At 42.4% G+C, this 20,946-nt stretch overlaps 1 protein-coding gene across 1 annotated transcript in view; it reads right to left on the bottom strand.

The window, feature by feature from the left end:
* LOC122840376 (protein kinase C iota type-like) overlaps nt 1–20,946 on the bottom strand; it is a 67,578-nt gene that overhangs the window by 16,408 nt on the left and 30,224 nt on the right. Inside the window, exons 2-3 of the mRNA XM_044132730.1 lie at nt 17,716–17,830; nt 11,045–11,082 (exon numbers count right to left, since the gene is read on the bottom strand). Of these exons, the coding sequence (XP_043988665.1) occupies nt 11,045–11,082; nt 17,716–17,830 (153 nt within the window). The remainder of the gene's footprint in view (nt 1–11,044; nt 11,083–17,715; nt 17,831–20,946) is intronic.

Below are 20,946 nucleotides of genomic sequence, written 5' to 3' on the forward strand. Positions count from 1 at the left end.
ACCGCTCCAAAAGCAGGAAGTGGACTACAACACAGAGCATTCTGGGTAAATAGAACCAAAAGAAACAAGCTAGCCCAGCTTTTGTGGGTCTAATGGCTAAATGTTTTTAATGTTTAAAACGTCCCCAACTCCCCGTATTGTTGAATTGTTAGCGTTACGATTATATTTATATTTACATGTCAGTAAATATGCAGCTTAGTGACACAGATCACTCTTTTCATGTGACTGGTGTCCTAAAGAAGCACTTTGGAAAGCTGTATTTATGTTTGTGGAGCCATAAAGTTACCTAAAATGTAATTATAAACTGTTATTTTTGTCGTTTTCACAATAGTACCGATAAATGGTGAAAACCTTTGGTTCTGTCGGGTCCATCCATTGCTGGGACAGCAGCTTCCTGCTGAGTAGCTGCTGCAGCGCGTCGCCATAAACACAAAGCTTCACTCTGTTGACTGGATGCTATTAATTACACTAAAAGCTGGAGCTCTGGCACCGCTGCAGCTTATTTATGTGAGCAAAGTCCTGCAGGTTGCCAACATGGAGCCCAGAGGACGGCGAGTGGAACGGACCTCAGCGCACAGTACAGTATCAACACACGAAAATGATCATTAGCTCATTAAAAACATGCATTTAAACCTAATTATTCATTAACAGAAGCTGCTCAGTCAATGAGACGATGGTGGCTGAAAAACAAAAAGCTTAGCTTAACAGACAGTGATGCAAGCAGTTAATCTGTGTCTGCAAGGACTGAAACACACACGCTCACACACACACACACACGCTCACACACACACACATCGAGCGCAGAAGCATTACATCAGCAGAGGAGCATGAAACTCCACGCTGGTGTGTTTTTTTTGGTTTTGAAACGGTCCATGAACCGCTGCTTTATCCCAAATCCCAGACAGGCGGTCAATCCACTCACACCTTCCTAAACGGCTCCGCTCCTCGTCTTCCTCCGCCTGATGAAGAGTCCACACGCTGAGGTCCCGTTCCCACACGCACCCAGCCACTTATTTCAGAAGGTTACCCCCCCAAACACATGCAGGGGGTTGGGGGGTTTCTGGTTTTACTTGAACATTAACTTGCAGCAGGATGGCCTCCAACCAAAATAAAAACTGTAGTTTGATCCCAGTTGCCAATTTACGTTCTGATGTTTATTTCATAAAATAGAGTAAAGTTCATAATGCTGATAGTTTCAATATGGCCGCTCCCTGTATCAACACTAGTAAGCTGTGGTGAAAACATGTTTATTTCATAAGACACAGTGAGGGTGATCAATGCTACATAAACGGCTGCAGCTCAAAGCGTTTGCTTATGGAAAGTGACGCTGAAACGTCGGTAGAAATCAGGAACAACGGCTTGTTGGGCGCCGCCATTTTGGAATCCCAACGTCTCTGGCTACGTTAGCTGGAACGCAACTTCAGAGACAACGGGAACGCAGCGTAGCTTAGCCAGGGTGCAGATGCTAGCTTTAGCATTGTTAGCAGCTAATCTTTAGCATGATAAACTCTTTCAAAATGGAGGCTCCTTCGATGCTTCTGTCGCTCAAACAAGAACATTTTAATCACTGAATTCCTTCAACAGCAGAAAACAAGTCTCTTAATGAGATTAGCTTAACTTTAGCTAGAAATGCTGCAGCAGAAACAAAATCCAGTTCTGCTCTGATTCAAGGTGAAGTTGGATGCTGGTTCTGTCTGCCGTTTTATCAGACAGTGGCTGGATTGGGTTTATATACGGGTAAATAAAAAACACGCCATCATCAGCATACAGTTTGGTTATCCTAGGCTTAAAATTATGAAACCATTTATTTTATCAGGTTATCCAAAGTTCTTACTCAGAGTTTACGTTAGATGTCTTTACATTTCCACCAGTCTGCTTAGTCCACTTTAATGCGAGGCATTCTGGGTAAATACAACCAAAACAAATGCGCTAGCTCGTAGCATTTAGCCAGAAACAAACCAGAAATCCTTCAGCCGCTGAAATCTGACATCACTCCATTTTCCATTTTTATTTCCATTTGTTGAGGAAGGAAGTTGCCTCCGTGTCTTCGGGGGTTTTGTGACGTCAGGTTTGGAAACATATCGGTAAATATCGGCGCTAACAGCGATGTTCATATCGAGTATTGTTCCAGTTTTTAGTCAGCTGCACTAAACCCCAGTTTGACCTTAAAGTCTGTGCTGTTGGTTTTCATTCTCTGATTCACATGATAGACAATATTAATAATAATGTCACATGTCTGAATTACCGCGAGGAGAATCAGAAATGATGCAGAATTACACGAATGGAGCGTTTAGAAGTTGGTCTAACACAAAACAGCCGTTTTGTTTCATACTGTAGGAACAAAACCCACGAATCCATGAAGATGAATTAATCTGATGTTAAAAATCCAAAAGCTTCTCCGCTCTCACAGCTGTCTGAACAGCTGGCCTTGCAAATCTCTGCAGGAATCTGACTGTAACTTTTCCCTTCAGCAGGAATAAAAAGGAGGCAGCTGGCAGCCTGGGCAGAGATTTCCCCTGCGCCGCCGGGTTTCTCACCGCGGGGCGGTTCGTCCCGCCGAACCGGGAAAAGTCCTTCCAGTGGAGACCACCCACGGAGAGAAACCAGCCCGGCTTTACACAGCGAACTCACAGATTACAGTAACACGGCGTGAAACTCCTGAAGGCTCGCTCTCACATCCGAACCGGTCCTCCACACCAACCCGGAGCCGCTCCGGCCGAGCAAACGGCAGAACTTGATGAGGACCGGACCGGAGCAAACGGCCCTCCTCACCTGGAACACGGCCGTGGCCATCCCGTCCGGATCTCTGCGTCTCTCCGGGTCTCACTGCTGCATCGCCTTCGCCTCCTCCCGCCTGCGCCGGACGGCTGAGTCCAGATCTACTGCGATACCGTGGCGCAGCGCGGAGCCGGAGCCCGGAGTGTGTGTGTGTGTTTCAGGAAGGGAAGAGGGCGTGTGTGTGTGCGTGCGTGTGTGTGTGCGTGCGTGTGTGTGTGTCCCTCTCTCAGCCCTCCTCCAAGAAAATGAGCATAAAAATTCCTCAGGAGTCGTAATGTGCGAGAGGAGCAGAGAGCAGCCAGAGGAGAGAGAGGCGGCGCAGTGCAGCACTGGGAGGCTTCCTCCGCCCTCCGGTTCCGACCGATCCACCTCCTCCCACAGCCGGACCCAGAACAGAACCAAACCAGAATCTCAAAACTAGATCCAAACATTGGAATCAGACCCAGACCCCAAAAAAGACCCAACATCCCCACACTGCGAACTAGACCCCAAACTCAGAACAGACCCGACCAAACCCACAAATCTGGTCCAAATTCAAACAGACCCAAACAAAAATTACCCGAAACCTAGACCTACAAATCTAGATCCAAACCCAGACATGAAATAAGAGAGAAAGAAATTTAATTGAGAAGCAGAGGAACAGAAACTGTTCGACTCTGATGTTCTCATAAGCTCATTCCTCATTCTCTGCTTGTTATCAGCTTCTCAGGTTACAGGTTAAATATGAGTCGCCCTCCTGCAACACACACACACACACACACACACACACACACACACACACCGTAACTCTCACTTTCTGCACAGCTGCCACATGAGAGGAACTGGCATGAAAGAGTCTTTTGACTGCGCAGAGCTCAGCTAACGAGACGCTGTTCAATGAGGAAACACAGATGGAAGAAAATTATTAATATTTTCAGAAAAGTTCACAAGTTTCACTCATTTAATGATCAATTTCATAAATCTGGAAGAAATCCAAACATGTTGGTGGGTTTGGTATTTATAAAATTCTCAATCAGTTTATTGGGGAGATAAATCTGAATTTTTATCATGCTAACTTTTTTCATAACAAAAATAAACAATATTGTTTATTGGAATCATAACCATAAACTGTATTATTATAGGAACCGGTCCCTACAACCAGGACATGTTACCATGGCAACAGGTCACCTGGATGATGAGCTGTTAGCATGTTAACTGTTCTTCAGTCAGAGGCTTTTTCAGATTCACTGTAACACTGACTGCTGCTGCAGAATAAACGTCCACAACTCTCTGAAGATAATATTATATTTAATGTTTCTCTTTGGGATAAATAGATATTAATTTGTATGAACTGTTTATGAACTCTTCAGTGCCTGTTGGAAAACTCACAGAAAATGATTTTGACTTCATTTTATTGATATTGGCTCCATTATAAGATGTTTTTCAAAGGAAGTCACATTTTTGTTCAGGTTTGCTGCTGCTCTCTGCCTCGCCTTGGAAAGGTGAGCAGAACCGTAAAACTAACAGTTAACTGTGTCTAATATCCTGATAATTAACCTGGCAGAAACCAAAACATGGGAATTGCTGAGAGTTTGGCTTTGAAGTGGAAAGTTTCTGGTGAAAAGCGGCTAAACGTCGAGCATGAAGAGGCGGAGTAATTACAGCAATCAGAAGTGTTTCAGTGGATTTCTCTCCATCCTCCCATTCTGTGGGATTCCTGCAAACGAGCCGCGAAGCTGGGGAAAACCAGTGGAACCAGTGAAACCAGTGAACACCTGACAGGAACCTGTATAACATTTAAAAGTTTAATCCGCCAGAGCCGATGGCAGCAGCTGCTTTCAGAACCTCCTCTGATGTTTCCCAGAAGCAAACAGACTCAGGAATGTTTGCTGCACATTAAAAATGATACGTTAACATGGAAACATGGCCGCCGCTTTGATCCTGGCAGGAGGTCATTACATGGAAGCAGCACCTTTAACTGCAGTCTCGCTCCCAGATGTCGGGACATTTCATTCACTATTAATGACAAAGAAGGAAAGAAGGACGGACAGACAGACGGACGGCTGGTTTTATACCTGAACCATCAGAAAAAAGCAGCGCTGGGACATCAACCTCTGACTGAAGTAAACTTTAGTTCACCTTTCAGGCCAGAATGACGGAGCTCATCTTCCCTCCATGTGACTGATCAGGCTGCGATCCGATCAGTCACCAATCAATTTACTGTTAGCTGTAGTTCAGTAACAGAAACCCAACAGTGTTGAACAGCAGCTGTTGATTCTGTTGTTAAAATAATAAGACCAATAATAATAATAATAATAACATTAATAATTGTCCGGTCAGCTCCTCCAGCAGATGTTGGTTGGTTGGATTTTTGACTGAAATGGAGTCAAATGTTTCCCTCCAAATGATTTCAAGGAGAATACTTTAAAAAACATAAAATCAAACTGAGAGTTTAAATGACCTCTAAAACGACAAACGGATGGAGGTGCATTTTGTCTGCACCCAAATGCAACATTGTTGCGTTTGGGTCCAGAGTTTGTTACCTGATCCCCAAACACTGGATCCAACTGTGAAGCACAGCAGCTCAGGTGTCATGATGTGGGGTTGTTGACTTTAAAGTGGAAGTAAACCCGATGTAAAGGTTTAGCCCCGCCCCCAGACAATCCTGGAAAAATTCAACCAAAGTGGGCGGAGCCGAGAGACACAGAGGGGCGTGGCCAGGAGTCTGGATGAGCAGAGGGGTCAGGGGTCAGGCACCCGACCTGACAACTCAGTCACATATTTAGCAACTCTTTTAACAAATCAACAAGCTACGTATCTAGCAAATTTTTTAAAATGTGACGAATCTCACAATTTATTTAAAAAAGAAAATCGACAAGTGGCAACTTAGACTTATTTGGAAAAGTGACTCGCAATAAATTTTTCAAAAAAAGAATATCGTCAGATATAGAGACGCTTTAAAAAAATAAAGATTAGCAACAATGTGGAAAAAATTCTCAAATCTGTGGCTTATTTTAAAAAACAACTAGTGACAAAAACTGATTAGTGCCAAATGTAGAAGCTTGTTTTGAAAAGAGAGACTAACAATTAATTGAGACTTAAAACTATAAAAAATAAAAAATAAACTGCAGTAGCTAGCGTCCACCCACAGAGGGCAGCACAGTTTGGTATTAGAGTATTAATGTCACAATTTCCACAGAAACATAAAGCCTTAAATAACATATTTAGTCAATTTATACACAAAAACAGTTTATTAGTTTATTTGCCATTAGCTGCTCTTCAGTGAATTAGATTCACATCCATCCGTTTTCTAACAGCTTTGTCCCTGGGGGGTCAGGAGGAGCTGCTGCCTCTCCTCTCACCTGGACAGGTAGACAGTCTGTCGCAAATTAGATTCACAAATAAAAACTTTTGAAAAGTATAAAAACTTAAGTAGAAAAATCTCTAAAACTGAAGCATGAAATCAAAACAACATAAAATCCACGTTTCTCCTGACATGCAGGATTTAACATCCGATCGTTTCACCTCTCGATGTCCAGACAGAAAGATGAAGAGTTAAAGAGAGAGAGAGAGAGCGGTCGGTCCGGTCCGGTCCGGTCCGGTTCCAGAGTCTGACTCAGGTTTTCCCAGACAGCATCAGAGCGCCTCGGCTCCTGCTGCATCAGGAAAATCCTGCGCCTGGAAGCAATGAGTGTGTAGCAGATTTCTGGGTGGGGATCTGAAGCAGAAAGGGCCGAACCGAAGCGATGGGGTCGTTTTCAGCCAAGAGAGGAAGCTGGACGTGAAACGTTCATGTGTGCAAACAGAAACGCAGAAGGTTCTGATGCTGCTGGCAGGTCTGGGGAGTGGCGTTTTAAATCCCGGCTCCTCCATCACTGTCTCCGCCGTTCACTCGGCCCATTGTTGACATTCTTCCCCTAAACTCCTGATTACTCCATGGTGTGCAGCTGGGCGTTCCTGTTTGTTTTCCCGCTGTATCTAAGCACATTTCACTACTGTACTCTTACCAAACTCATGGGCGGCAGCCAGCGCTGGTTGTGAAAACTGTTTGCTGCTGCAGCTGAGAACATGACAGATTGTTGCTCTTGCTACATATCAGTGCAGCTAGCTGCCCTGTTATTAGCATACCTGAGCTCAAACGGCTCATTTAACGCTAAACTCACTGGTTTAAATACCAGAAATGTTCTAGTTTGACATTTTTCAACACCTCTTAGTGGATGTTTAAGATGTTCTCTGCTGGGAAATCAGCGAGCTGAGCCTCTTGATGTTTTGGAGAGCAGGCTGCTGAGCATGTGTTCTGTCCGCTGACTGCTAATTGAGTTAGCATGATAGCTGCTGGCTGCGCCTGTCTTTAATCAGTCTCAGCCTCTTTCTGCAGCTACTGTGGCTCCGTATGAACAGATCGTCCACTGATATGACCGACTCTTCTGCTAGAGCACCTTACTCTCAAAATGGCCGACCTGGAAGGCGCTCTGGCAGAGCAGGTTCACCTGCACCAATCTGAGGGACCATTTCTACTTTCCAAAACATGCAAATGGAAATTATTACTTTTTGCGGGTTGGTAAAATTTGTTGGGTTCCTATAAAAGTTTCAGAGGAAAATTATTTTGAAAAACCTAATAAAAAGCTGAATTATTGTAATTATTTCTAGAATTGGTTTATTGGTTAATCTAGCGCCTACTGATGCAGTATTACTATAAAGCAGAAATCCAGAGACAACACTTTGATTTAAAAGGACAAATCGACACAAAAAACTCACGTTCAGATCCTCCAAGAGAAAATCTAGAAATATTTTTCTGTCTTTAAAACTTTATCTAACATCAACTGGTACAAAAAACATAAAATGAGAATCTAATCATTAATGCTGCAATGGAAACAGAAATGTTTTGTTTTTGGCTGTAGCATTATGGCTATCAATATGCTAGCTAGCCGCTACATAGCATGTTAGCTTGACATGAACAGCACCTTTAGCCCAGCCTGCTTTAAAACTGTATAATAATAACTGGTACTAAATGTTTAGAATGAGAATCTAATGATGTGTGTTGTTCTAGAACTTTTAATTTAAATACTTTATACAGTATATATATATATATATAAAAGTGTTTATATTACCAATGATTTAATATTAATATGTGGATACTTAGACAAACCTTTTCATTTGGGCTGAGTTAACCAGTATTTATCTGATTGTATATATTTTTAAGTCTCACATGTGCGCCTGCAGGTGTTTGAACGGTTTGGAGGTAATAAATAAAGGAAAGGTGGAATGTCGTTTTCCTGGCTGAAGCAGGAAATTTATTTCTTCAGATGATCGTTCAAATATGTGAGAAATGTTGGAAAAACTTCTGACTTGCCTGCTTCAACACCTCAAGTCCAAAATAGATTTTCACCAGTAAAAGGCAGAAATCAATTTTCTTAAAGTGTTTTAAGGAAACTGACTTGGTAACATTAGGTGTCCTGATAAAACCCCATTAATAACCATTCAGGAGCCACTAAACGATGCACCTGTTTGAAATGATTGCTGGCTGCACCACTGAATGTTTTTCCACACAAATACCTCAGAAATATTAGCTCCTGATTTGCACCCATTATAGCCATAAAACTTTCTGTAGGACAGGACAGTGACTCAACCAATCACTGTGATTGTTATTTATTGCTGCATAAATTGATTTGTCCTCTAAAAGTTCCAGTAGAACCTCACACCTGCTCAGCATGAAGAAAAAACTCAACTATGACTGGAGATGTTTTCATAATTAGCTCCTCAGAAGGAGATTTGAGCGTTTCCTTTGGCACACAAGTGGGAATGAAGGGGAACACATTCATCAGCGCGCCAGAGGCCTTTAACAGGACCCTGAACCCACTGAAAGAACTGAAGGGTCACAAACAACAAATCTGAAATAACAAAGTCACCCAGACTCCACTTTGTCAAAACATTCATCTGCAGAATTTAAAGAGGTGGAAAATTGAAAACAAGTGCTTCATTATCCTGAAGTAAGGAATGAAAAACACGAGGAAGCAGGTGGGAGTGTCACTGCACTTTGCTTTTTGGACATTTTTGCTTCTGAAGGGGGAATCATAACCGTTTCCCTCTCAACAGATAGATTTCATTACTGCTCTAGAAAAACAAAGTCTTAGTTTCCATCTCAGGATGATTTGGTGAATAATCAATAATTTAACAAACAAAAATATCAGGACATTAATCTTAGCAGTTATCTTGTTCTATATTTTACTGAACCGAAACGAACCACAGAGCTTCTTCATGGTTTGATGCTGGAGATTGAAAACATCTAGTCAGAACCGTGTAGAACATCCACAGGTATTCCTCAGGGCTCCATTTCTGGCCAAACCTTTTTCTGTCTGCATTAATGATGGAGTCTGAGCTGCTAGCAGTTCTCACGTCCAGCTGTACGCTGATGACGTCGTGCTAAACACCAAAAGTTGTGTTTTCTCTTCACTCTGCAACATCTGAGCCTCATGTCTGGAGGTCAGATCTTTAGCCTTGTGGATCAGCAGAAAGTGTTTTCACAATAAGCAATAATCAATTAATCACATGATAAATCAAGATGAGATCAATAATTTCCATTTGCTTGATTTATGGTTATTCTCTTTCTACCAAAAACAGGATGACTAATTTCTGTTGCTTTGGTCTTCTCTAGTCCTTTCCTAAATGATCATTTTGTTCACAGAGACTTAAATATAATTTATTTAGATCAGATATGTAAACGTTCACTAGAATTTAAATGGAAGAGCCTTCACCCTCTTCAAAATAAAAGCATGAATATGAACATCTAACTACCTGAAGATTTCTTAAGCTTCAACACAGATGTCAAACTGTGAAAGGTTAAAAATCAGCCAAGTAAAGCACTTACCCTAAATATTTTCAACATTAGCAAAAATGCACATTAAGAATTAGCTCAGCTATTAGCAACTTGGCAGAAATGTGTCGACTGCTGGTTAAAATAACTAAGTATCAAACACTATTTTCAAGAAGCTGCACATTAACAAACAAAACGTTTCTTTGCATCTTGATCTTTATGACTCATCTACCATCAGGCCTTAAAGCCTTGTGCTAACATCAGTTAGCAGGATGCAGTTAGCCTGCTGTGTTCTCAGTTCTTGTGAAAATTAATATGTTTATCTGGGTTTTTTTTTTACTGAAAATGGAAATGCACCTCTGGCAGAATGAAGCTTCATTTTCCAAACAGAATGGAGGAAAAGCAGAAGGATTCAGACTTTTAGAGGAAACTCCTGCCGTTTCCTCTGCTTCCCTTCGCTGCTGGTTTTGGCTCCTTTCCGTCGTCACCTTGATGAGAAGTTTTGCAAACAAGACTGAACACATATTTTACATCCAGCTGTGAACAAACAGGTCGGATGGCCATTTGTTTGGAGGTTAAATATGAAGATAATATCATCCACAAGGTGGGTTATGGAACAAGTTCTGGTTCTGCTGTTAAAAACAATCCTCTGCTTCAGTCTGGACTGAGAGCCGATAGCGATCATGCCTGATCCTGTCGCAGTCACTCCCTTGTTTTTCATCTCAGGCTTGTTAGCAAATTACTTCCTGCCCAAAGCGATGACAAATATCAGCCAAAATGTTTAGAAAAGGAAATAATGCTGAAGGTTTGGAGATGGAAAGTGGCTGATTTGTTCGTTCTGGCCGTCGGCTCCTCCTGCAGGTTTGACCTGCGGCTTCCTGAACACTATCAGCGACTGCGAGCCGCGTTTGTTCAGCACATCTTCATCTGCATAAAGACCGGAGCGGGTCGGACAGAACCAGAACCGATCATTTAATGGAGTCTTCTTTGTTAGTTTGGGCTCAAAGGCTGCAGTAAGGTTTAGGTTAAATGGCACCCAGTCATCTTTCTACAGAAGTGATTTCTTAAGAAAGGCATCATCCTCCTCATCCAGCGGGATGAAGACGGTGATGCGTTTGTGCCGCATTTAGCTGTAAACCTAAACAGCATCTTTCTCTAACAGGAAGATGATTCAGAGGATCAAGCGGCTCCATCCAGAGGGTTTTATTTTTAGACCTGAGGTGATCTCCAACACGCAGAAGCTCATCCAATGTAAACATATTCTGGTACATTCAGAGCTTGTTTGGACATTCTTAGCATTTCGTTTTCTCCTCTGAACCATAAACTCTCCAGAGACACCCCCCCCTTCCCCCCTCCACATCTACAGGCCCTAAAAGGAAGCCGACTCCGGCCTAAAATCAGCTTTTCATCAAGACTCTGGCTTCCCTTTGGAGTCTGGAGGTGTGAACTGGTGAAGAACGATCTGCTTCTTACCTTGGCTTCACATTTCTTGTGGCACGCCGTTCGGCAAACTGGAGAAAACACAGAGAGAAACCAAATTAACTCCACAGACACTTTGGATGAAAACGTCCCAGCAGGCTGTTAGTGCAGCTGGACCTGCACAACATCTCAACACGAGCAGAAGGATGAAAAATCAGTTAGACTGATGATAGCTGAGCTAATTTTCTATTTAGCTCTTTTGCTGACTTTGAAAATGTTTAGCACACTTAGCTTTAGTTTTTAATTTCTGATCCAACTGGTAGAACTGGTAACTGCTCACCACTGTTAGCTGGTTTTCAGTGAAAGCTTCATGAGTCTAAATGGATCTCAAAGATGTTCAGAAATTAATTCAACCGGAAAACAACCAAACCAAAAACAAGCTTTCATTACTGTGTTGGATTAATTTTCATACTCATAAAATCTTTCCCTCCTGATTCTGTTTCAACTTTCATTCCAAGTCCATAAGAACGAACCTTAAAAGGTCCGAAACCAAGAGAATTCAAATCTAAAATAACAAATCAGGGTAAATGTATTTAGTTTTCATCCATTTGGACGTCTTGGCCCTCCGTCTCCATGTCCCCTCTATGGACTCCCACCGGGCCCGGGACCAGAGACTGGGCCGACCGGAGCACCTGGACCAGCAGCTCGTAAACCGTCAGAACCTCAGGAAGAACCGGGAATCCAAACACGGCCGGGGTGTCGGCTTTCCAAACAAAGCGCAGCGCGGTGTGCTTTTCCTGGAAGGCTTTCCTCCTCATGTAATGAGTTATTGTTCCTGAGGTCAGACGCATTCCTCCGGCCGGCCGTCAGACCGCGGAGCAGCGCGTAAACATCCGAAACCAACGAGAACAACGGTTCTGGTTCTGATCTCAGACTCAATTATCTGCAATAAAATACATCTTTTTTATAAAGCCAATACTGATCAAATGGATGAACACTCACTGGCTCAAGTTACTGATTAACTAATTCAGGAGTGTTGGGCTAAAATACTTGCTTTTTTATTTTTGAGAAAATTTATATTTTTCATTGAAAATCCAAAATTTAAAAATGATTTTGTTGTATTAAAAGAAAGATATCCAGTTTTTTTTTTCTTAGCTCAACTGAAATTTACTTTGTTATAAAAACAGGATTTGTCACTTGCTAACTTTTAGCCATGTTTTAATAAATTAAATAAAAGCTGATTTGGGTTCATATAAAACTCAGATTTTATTTTATTATAAGTCTTTTTTGATATTTTCTATTGCAATAAAATTATGTTGGAAATAATTAAAAATTTTACTCTTATTAACCTGTGAAGCATTTTTGAATTGAGGTTGGAGGCCCCACTATTTCAGTCTAAGGGCCACAAACGGCCCCCGGGTCACACTTTGGACAACGCTGTAATAATATAAAGTAAAGTTCATATAAAAACATCAAATGATCAATTTAATGTGTAAATACAGACCATTTTTCCACAAAAGTCAATGTTTTTAGATTGATTGTATGCGATGGAAATAAACTGAAGAGTTTTTTTTTTTTCACAAATTAAAAATCTGAAAAGTGCGTCATGCTTTTATATTCTGTATAGAACCTCATCTGGTGGCAGTTCTATTAAAATTCGTTGAGCACCAACAAGCTGAAAGTCAAGCTCAGCCAGAGTGAATAGATGAAGGCCTGAACTTTGATTAGGCCATTCTGTCTCTTCTACTTCAGTCATTTGCAATTATTTCAACTAACTTATAAACTGACTAACGCATAAAATCATTTTAAAAACTGTGACGATTAATGAACCGTGACGATGTGGAAAAGTTGAAGTGATGTGACTACTTCCTGTTGAAGCGGTATCAGTACTTCCTGTTGAAGCGGTATCATTACTTCCTGTTGGAGCGGTACCAGTACTTCCTGTTGAAGCGGTATCATTACTTCCTGTTGAAGCGGTATCATTACTTCCTGTTGAAGCGGTATCATTACTTCCTGTTGAAGCGGTACCAGTACTTCCTGTTGAAGCGGTACCAGTACTTCCTGTTGAAGCGGTATCATTACTTCCTGTTGAAGCGGTACCAGTACTTCCTGTTGAAGCGGTACCAGTACTTCCTGTTGAAGCGGTATCATTACTTCCTGTTGAAGCGGTACCAGTACTTCCTGTTGGAGCGGTACCAGTACTTCCTGTTGAAGCGGTATCATTACTTCCTGTTGAAGCGGTATCATTACTTCCTGTTGAAGCGGTACCAGTACTTCCTGTTGAAGCGGTATCATTACTTCCTGTTGAAGCGGTACCAGTACTTCCTGTTGAAGCGGTACCAGTACTTCCTGTTGAAGCGGTATCATTACTTCCTGTTGAAGCGGTACCAGTACTTCCTGTTGAAGCGGTATCATTACTTCCTGTTGAAGCGGTATCATTACTTCCTGTTGAAGCGGTATCATTACTTCCTGTTGAAGCGGTACCAGTACTTCCTGTTGAAGCGGTATCATTACTTCCTGTTGAAGCGGTATCATTACTTCCTGTTGAAGCGGTATCATTACTTCCTGTTGAAGCGGTATCATTACTTCCTGTTGAAGCAGTACCAGTACTTCCTGTTGAAGCGGTATCATTACTTCCTGTTGGAGCGGTACCAGTACTTCCTGTTGAAGCGGTACCAGTACTTCCTGTTGAAGCGGTATCATTACTTCCTGTTGGAGCGGTACCAGTACTTCCTGTTGAAGCGGTACCATTACTTCCTGTTGAAGCGGTATCATTACTTCCTGTTGAAGCGGTACCAGTACTTCCTGTTGAAGCGGTATCATTACTTCCTGTTGGAGCGGTATCATTACTTCCTGTTGAAGCGGTATCATTACTTCCTGTTGAAGCGGTACCAGTACTTCCTGTTGAAGCGGTATCATTACTTCCTGTTGAAGCGGTATCATTACTTCCTGTTGAAGCGGTATCATTACTTCCTGTTGAAGCGGTATCATTACTTCCTGTTGAAGCGGTACCAGTACTTCCTGTTGAAGCGGTATCATTACTTCCTGTTGGAGCGGTACCAGTACTTCCTGTTGAAGCGGTACCAGTACTTCCTGTTGAAGCCGTATCATTACTTCCTGTTGAAGCGGTATCAGTACTTCCTGTTGAAGCGGTATCATTACTTCCTGTTGGAGCGGTACCAGTACTTCCTGTTGAAGCGGTATCATTACTTCCTGTTGGAGCGGTATCATTACTTCCTGTTGAAGCGGTATCATTACTTCCTGTTGAAGCGGTACCAGTACTTCCTGTTGAAGCGGTATCATTACTTCCTGTTGAAGCGGTATCATTACTTCCTGTTGAAGCGGTATCATTACTTCCTGTTGAAGCGGTACCAGTACTTCCTGTTGAAGCGGTATCATTACTTCCTGTTGAAGCGGTATCATTACTTCCTGTTGAAGCGGTACCAGTACTTCCTGTTGAAGCGGTACCAGTACTTCCTGTTGAAGCGGTATCATTACTTCCTGTTGAAGCGGTACCAGTACTTCCTGTTGAAGCGGTATCAGTACTTCCTGTTGAAATGTTGTGAATTCAGATTTCAGGCGTGTCAACAAGCTGCTGTGGAGACGGTGGGAAACTGATGTGTAATTACATCACGGCCCGTTTGGGTTTTATTTCAGAACCGCCTGGCAAGTCGGGTCAGAACCTCCTGATTACAGGCCTTGGCGCGCGGGTGGCACCACGACCCGCTGGGTCCCAGCGCCATCATCGCCATGGCGACAGGAATATGGGTTACAGCAGAAACATGAGAAACATTAAATAACTGATTTAATTGTTTTGAATAATTAACAGAATAAATAAAGACTTTTACTGCGACTTTATTTACTAAAAACTGCTGTACCAGTCCAGGCCCGCATGGAGGACGGCCAGAACTTCCTTATTGGGTGAGAGCAGAGCAGCACTACGGACCGGACCGGGCCGACTTTCCCTTCTTAGGCAGAGAGAGCAGAGAGGAAGAGGAGGAGGAGGTGGAGGGGGGGGGGGGGGTTCCCTGGTTCTCCTTGGACCGTTTTCCCCCTCGGGTCCGGGCGGGTCCACTTCGGACTGCCGAACACAATCCAAGGGCGGGGCTCTTCCTCTTCCTCCGCGCCCACTTTCCCCTCTCTGTTCACACACCATGAACACACACTATGAACACACACTATGAACACACACTATGAACACACACTATGAACACACACTATGAACACACACTATGAACACACACTATGAACACACACCATGAACACACACTATGAACACACACCATGAACACACACCATGAACACACACCATGAACACACACCATGAACACACACCATGAACACACACGGTCCTGGCGGTTTCATCGTGCAGAAGTCTTAAACCGGACTGCTTTTTTTTTTTTACTTTTTATGGGAAAACAATCCGGTGAAAAAATCTCTCTGGTCAATGAGGAGGAGTTTTGGCCCAATCTTCTGATCCTCAAAGTTCTGATCTGAGGATCCCAGACTGAGCTCTGGACTTTGACTAGGCCCTTTAGTTGCAGATTGGCTGCTGTAATGTGTAGATGATGACAGACGGTCCAGTTGCTTCCTGGTTGGTTTCTGTGTTCCTCGGTATTAATGTCGGAATCTCTGCTGACGATTCGCTTCATGTTGGGATCTTCCTGACAAAAACAGACACGACTCCTGTTTGTTTACCGCTTCTGTCGCCTTACTGTGTGTGTCACGGCATTTGTTTAAACAGCTGCTCTCTCTCTCTCTCTCTCTCTCTCACACACACACACACACACCCACACACACACACACCTCATGTTAATACAACAAATCTGACACACTGGTTAAACAATCTGGATGGAGTTGGTGGGAAATTTACAGTGAAAACCAGAAACAAGTTGATGCATCTCTGCTGCCACCTGCTGGTCAGGATGTGCTTCATTCATCTGACTCCATAGTAACCATGGTAACCACCAAATGGGCATCATAAACTGAAGATCCAAAGAGGTAAAAGCATTTTTATCTCAATCAAATCCAAAAAATATGATTCATTCATCTCATATTAGAAAATATTCTTCTGGAGTATTTTTTTTATTATTATTTTTGGTGTTTGTTTTTCTACCAATAAGACATTTTTCCTATTAATGAAAAAATCTGCCAGTGGAACAAGTCGTCAATATTCAAGAATTTACCTAAAATGATATATTTCTTGGTGAAAAGTTACTTCTGAGTTAATTTTGTTTTATTTCAGGTGCACTAAACTATTTGCACAAAAAAAGACTTTCTGTTTTTGCAGTGTAACTCCTACATCCTGCATTCACTTGGATAAATAAAAACCAATAACAGAAAATCTAAATCCTGAACCAAACCTCAGGCATTAACAAACTAAACGTCAGAGTTAGGAAAATAAAACCTCTGAAAATGAAACGCTTAAAACCTAAGAATATTAAGTTAGTCAAACAAATACCAATTATTATCCATTTTAGGTAAATTATTTTCCTTTAATCAACATTGCATTAGGTTCACTGAAAATGATATTTGTGTGTTTATCGTTTTAAGACTATATTTTGGTGTTTAAATATCACCAACACTGTCTACCAATCACAGATAACCATCTGGTCATATTTCCTGTGAACAATTTTTTATCCAGAAACGCAGAAAATTATGATTACAGATCAGAAAACTAAAGCAGAGCGGCAGGAAGAGAAGATGAGCGTCTGATATTAGAGTAAAGATCTTTACTTACAAACTAAAATCTTTGATTATCTTCATAAATCTGCTTTGAGGAAACATTTTGAACAGCTGTAGTATCTCATCACATCCAGCAGGGGGCTCACTTGCTCCTCCAGTTTGATTTCTTGACTCCAGGAGACCTGAGCAGTTTGGCTCCATCATATGGATATTACTGGATTAAAATGTAATCCCATTACACTGAGAGCCAGACCATCATCATCATCATCATCATCATCATCATCATCATCATCATCAGCTGCAGCTGGAGAGCCAAACAGGAAGTGCTCGTGTTTTTCCAGGACATGTGATCTGAGAAGATTCAAACTGAAGGAAAACCTTGGGCTCCTTCAGCTGAGAGTCGGATGGAACGTCAACACCGTTTTATTTCTGCTGATCTGGGAAGAAAGGCAGGAAGCAGCTGGAGTGGCGGTCCGGCCAGAGCGTGGAAAACTACAGCAGCGAGGGATCGGATCTCTGCTTTCTGCAGAACCAAACATCAGAGGAGGACACTTCCTCCTCACAACGGCAGCAAGCGAAAAGTTTTCACCCCCATTAAAGATGAAACGTGATTTATTACAGGGATGAAAAACCTCCAGACCAACCCAGTGCCATGTGAGCCAGTAATCACCAGCAGGGGGCACACTTCCACTAATGCCCATAACAGTGGAGCTAATTATTTAGCTCGTCTGCTTTTATGAATAAATTATGAAAGTGTACATTTAATTGGCTGTTTTGTAAACATTAAGTTGAATAAAGTTTAAGTTTTGGTAATTATGAATGGAGAGCATGTGTGGTCCGCTAATGTGCTAACGTGCTAACACGCTAGTAGGAGAACTAATTATTCACTTAGTGTTTCTACTGACTTGGAAAAAGTTTAGTGCACTTAGCTTGTCCTAAATTAGCTTCTGCTATATACCAAGTTAGCACAAACACTATAGCATTAGCTTTGAGTAAATACCGCAGTGATGTAGCGCTTTAGCATTCAGGGTTTGACTCACCTCTGCAGACGAGTCCGTCCTGCGCGATGTTCTGTCTGCAGACGCCGCAGTGCTTCGTCTTCTTGAACGTTTTCACCCGGAACGTGTGAGAGTGGAGCGCCTCCAACTCTTCTGGCTGCAGGACGGGGAGACAAGACAGAAACAAGATTTTACACTTTTAAAGAGTCTTTGTGAACTAAACTGAGGAGCTGAAGCTTCAGTGAGAAAACAGGTGGTAGTTATGGCAACTGAGGACATCTAGTGGTGATGGCAGGCATATGATCAACTAAACAACTAAATCCTGAGAAAGTCAAAAATAAAACAACAAATTGTGTTGTCAAAACAAGTGACCACAGATTTGCCAGACGCTAGCCCCTTTCCAAGAGTGGAGCTAGCGGGGGCCATGGCCCCAAAAACATGAAGCTAGCGGGGGCCTTGGCCCCAAAAACAATCATGTTTAATTCATACAAAGCCAGTCAGTCATTTCCTTCACTCAAGACATAAATGTAAAATCCAATAAATACACTATTTTTTGGGGTACCGCTCCAAAAGCAGGAAGTGGACTACACCGCAGGGCATTCTGGGTAAATACAACGAAAACAATCATGCTAGCCTAGCACTAGCTGGAGAAATTTGTTGTGGTTTTTAGTCAAATACAAAAAAGAAATTTTACAGACACTGCTTTGTTGTTTCCATTTGGTGAAAAAGGAAACTGCGCTCGGTGTCTTGTTTTGTGTTGTTTCCTTCAGTGGTTCTTGGAGCAGCGCCCCCACAGGCCAGGAGGGGAACAGGTTGCTCAAAGGATTTGGAAAAGAACTAAATCTGTTGAAAATTCTTTTGAATTCTGATTTTTTTTCTCATTTGTCACATGATGGTTTACAGAAAACAAACTTCCATCAGTTCACATGAATGAATGAACTGGTTATTGCAGGGAGTGAAGAATAACACTGACTGTTGCAACATTATGAGCTAACGAAATTAAACGATAACTACAAACTGGACTAACGCCAGGGTCTTCCCAGAGGTTCCTGTAATTTCTTCTTAATGTAATTTATGATGCGGCTGCAGTTTGGTGATAAATCAGCTGTTTGGACACAAAGTTGAACTTCATCTTTAAGCTGCAGAGCAAATGAAGCTCTCTGGTTGTTATTGCTAAGTTTTCCTCACGTAAAGTTTCTAACTGCTGCATCATGTTTTTTCTTCTCTTTTACCAGGTCTGGAGACAGTCCAGTGTTTGTTTTATTCGAGTTGTCATGGTAACAGCAGAGAGCCAGTCCTCTTCTCCGCCGCCGGCTACGCTTTACTACGACATAACGCGATTAGCTTAATCTGCTCAGGCTGGGATAATGACCGTGGCTGTGCAGGATGCGCCATGTTGGCAGGAGACAGGGCTGCAGCGCCGAGCGCCACCAGCAGGGGGCGCAGTCGGGCTCTGGGAAAAGGCTCCCTAAACCCAAATAATCTAATATATGAGATGATTTAATATATTCCTTCCCAGCAGGGAATGAATGTAGTTAGAGTTATGATGTTGGGGGAGCGACCCGGTTCAGTGTCATTAGGGATGATTTATGCATGAAACACATTTTCCAGATTCCAGATGAATTAACTACAACATGGGGTGGGAGGGGGTGATAGGGGTGGGGGGGCGGTTTCTGCCTGCTTTCAGATCCATGGAGACTTCAGAGTTTCAGCGTGAAAAACATGAACTGATAGCAAAATAGGCCTGATGTAATAATCAATTAATCTATTTATCATGTGACAAATTAAAACAAACTCAATTTCTATTTGCATGATTTATTGTTTTTCTCTATTTAACAAAACTTGGATGATAAAAGTTTTCATCTGTTTGTTGTTTGTTTATTTAAAATGTCTTCCAGTTCCAGCGTTAATGTTCACCAGAATGTTCTTGTGTCAGTCAATATGCAGCTCAGGAGAGACTGGCACTGTGTGAAAACTAAAACTGCACCCTCCTGGTGAAGCATGGTGGTGGCAGCATCATGCTGTGGGGGCAGTGAAGCAGGTCAGAGTTGGATGAAACTAAATCCAGGAAGAAAACCCAGAAACTGGAGTGGAGGTTACATATGGAGATAATATGGGATGGATTAGATCAGAGCAGATTCGTGTCTTAGAATGGCCTAGTCAAAGTCCAGACCTAAATCCATTTGGAAATTTGTGCACCAACTGCTACAAAATGTAAGCAAGTGTGACTCACATATCTCAGCAAAGGTCTAATAATAATAAAGTAATTTAATCTCATGTAACTCTATGCAGACTCTCTGTCTGCGCTCATAAAGATTCACTCACCTCCACATGCTGAAAGCTTCAAGCAGCACCTAAAGGAAGGAAGGACCAGTTATTTTCTAACTGAGGGGCTTTCGAGGTGTGTGAGAGCTAGCTAGCCCAAGGCTGGGGTTAAAGTTCACGTACTGAACTGGGCCAACACTCATCGCCCGGAGTGCTGGCCCGACCCGAAGATCGGATTCGCCACCTTTCACCCAAACTGGATGATTTGGAATTACTCTTGCAGAGGAGGTTCAGCTGTACCTGGTGCAGTGATCAGTTCAGGTGAACCTCCACCGCAAGAGTAACTCCAAATCGTCCAGTTTAGGAGAATGAAGGCGAACGCAATGTGTGCAGAGTTCGCTTTACTCGCTCCACTAAAACCTGATCCGTTCTGATCCTGGCAGAGGCTGTGAAGTTGCTTAAATGTTTGCAGTTTCTGTTTCTGGTTTACTATATGAAGAACTCTGGCGCCCTCTAGTGGAGACGCACATCACACTTTGAAAACTCTGTCCTAACATTCAGGAATCATTTTAGAGCTTTAAGCCTTTCATTAAAAACACTGAGAAAGAAACTAAACTTTGTCTTTCTGCTCACTTGACGCTCCACTCAGAGAAACCGTGTGAAACGTTTCGTCAGTAAACAACTTTTAACCAAATGCAAAGCGTTTCCTTCCAGTCCAGACAAACATCAACCTCAGCTTCTATTCAGCTGCATTCTCACCAACCCCGGTCTCCCAGTTCTCCCATTCATACTCAAACTGAACCAGTCAGGCCCACTGGGAATGCAAGGTGGGGGGGTCACGACCTCCACTGGGTTTGTTTTTGTTTGAATTTTTCTGTTTCAGGAAGTAGAGCAGAGAAGAGTCAGACTTTCCCTCAATATTTTTAAGTTTTCTTTCCACTTTTTCTGCTTCTTCTCTCCATTTCTGTTCAGGTCAAATCGTTACATCCAGAGTTCCTGGAAAAAGCT

Source organism: Gambusia affinis, linkage group LG11 (assembly GCF_019740435.1).
Source record: "Gambusia affinis linkage group LG11, SWU_Gaff_1.0, whole genome shotgun sequence".
NCBI lineage: Eukaryota > Metazoa > Chordata > Actinopteri > Cyprinodontiformes > Poeciliidae > Gambusia > Gambusia affinis.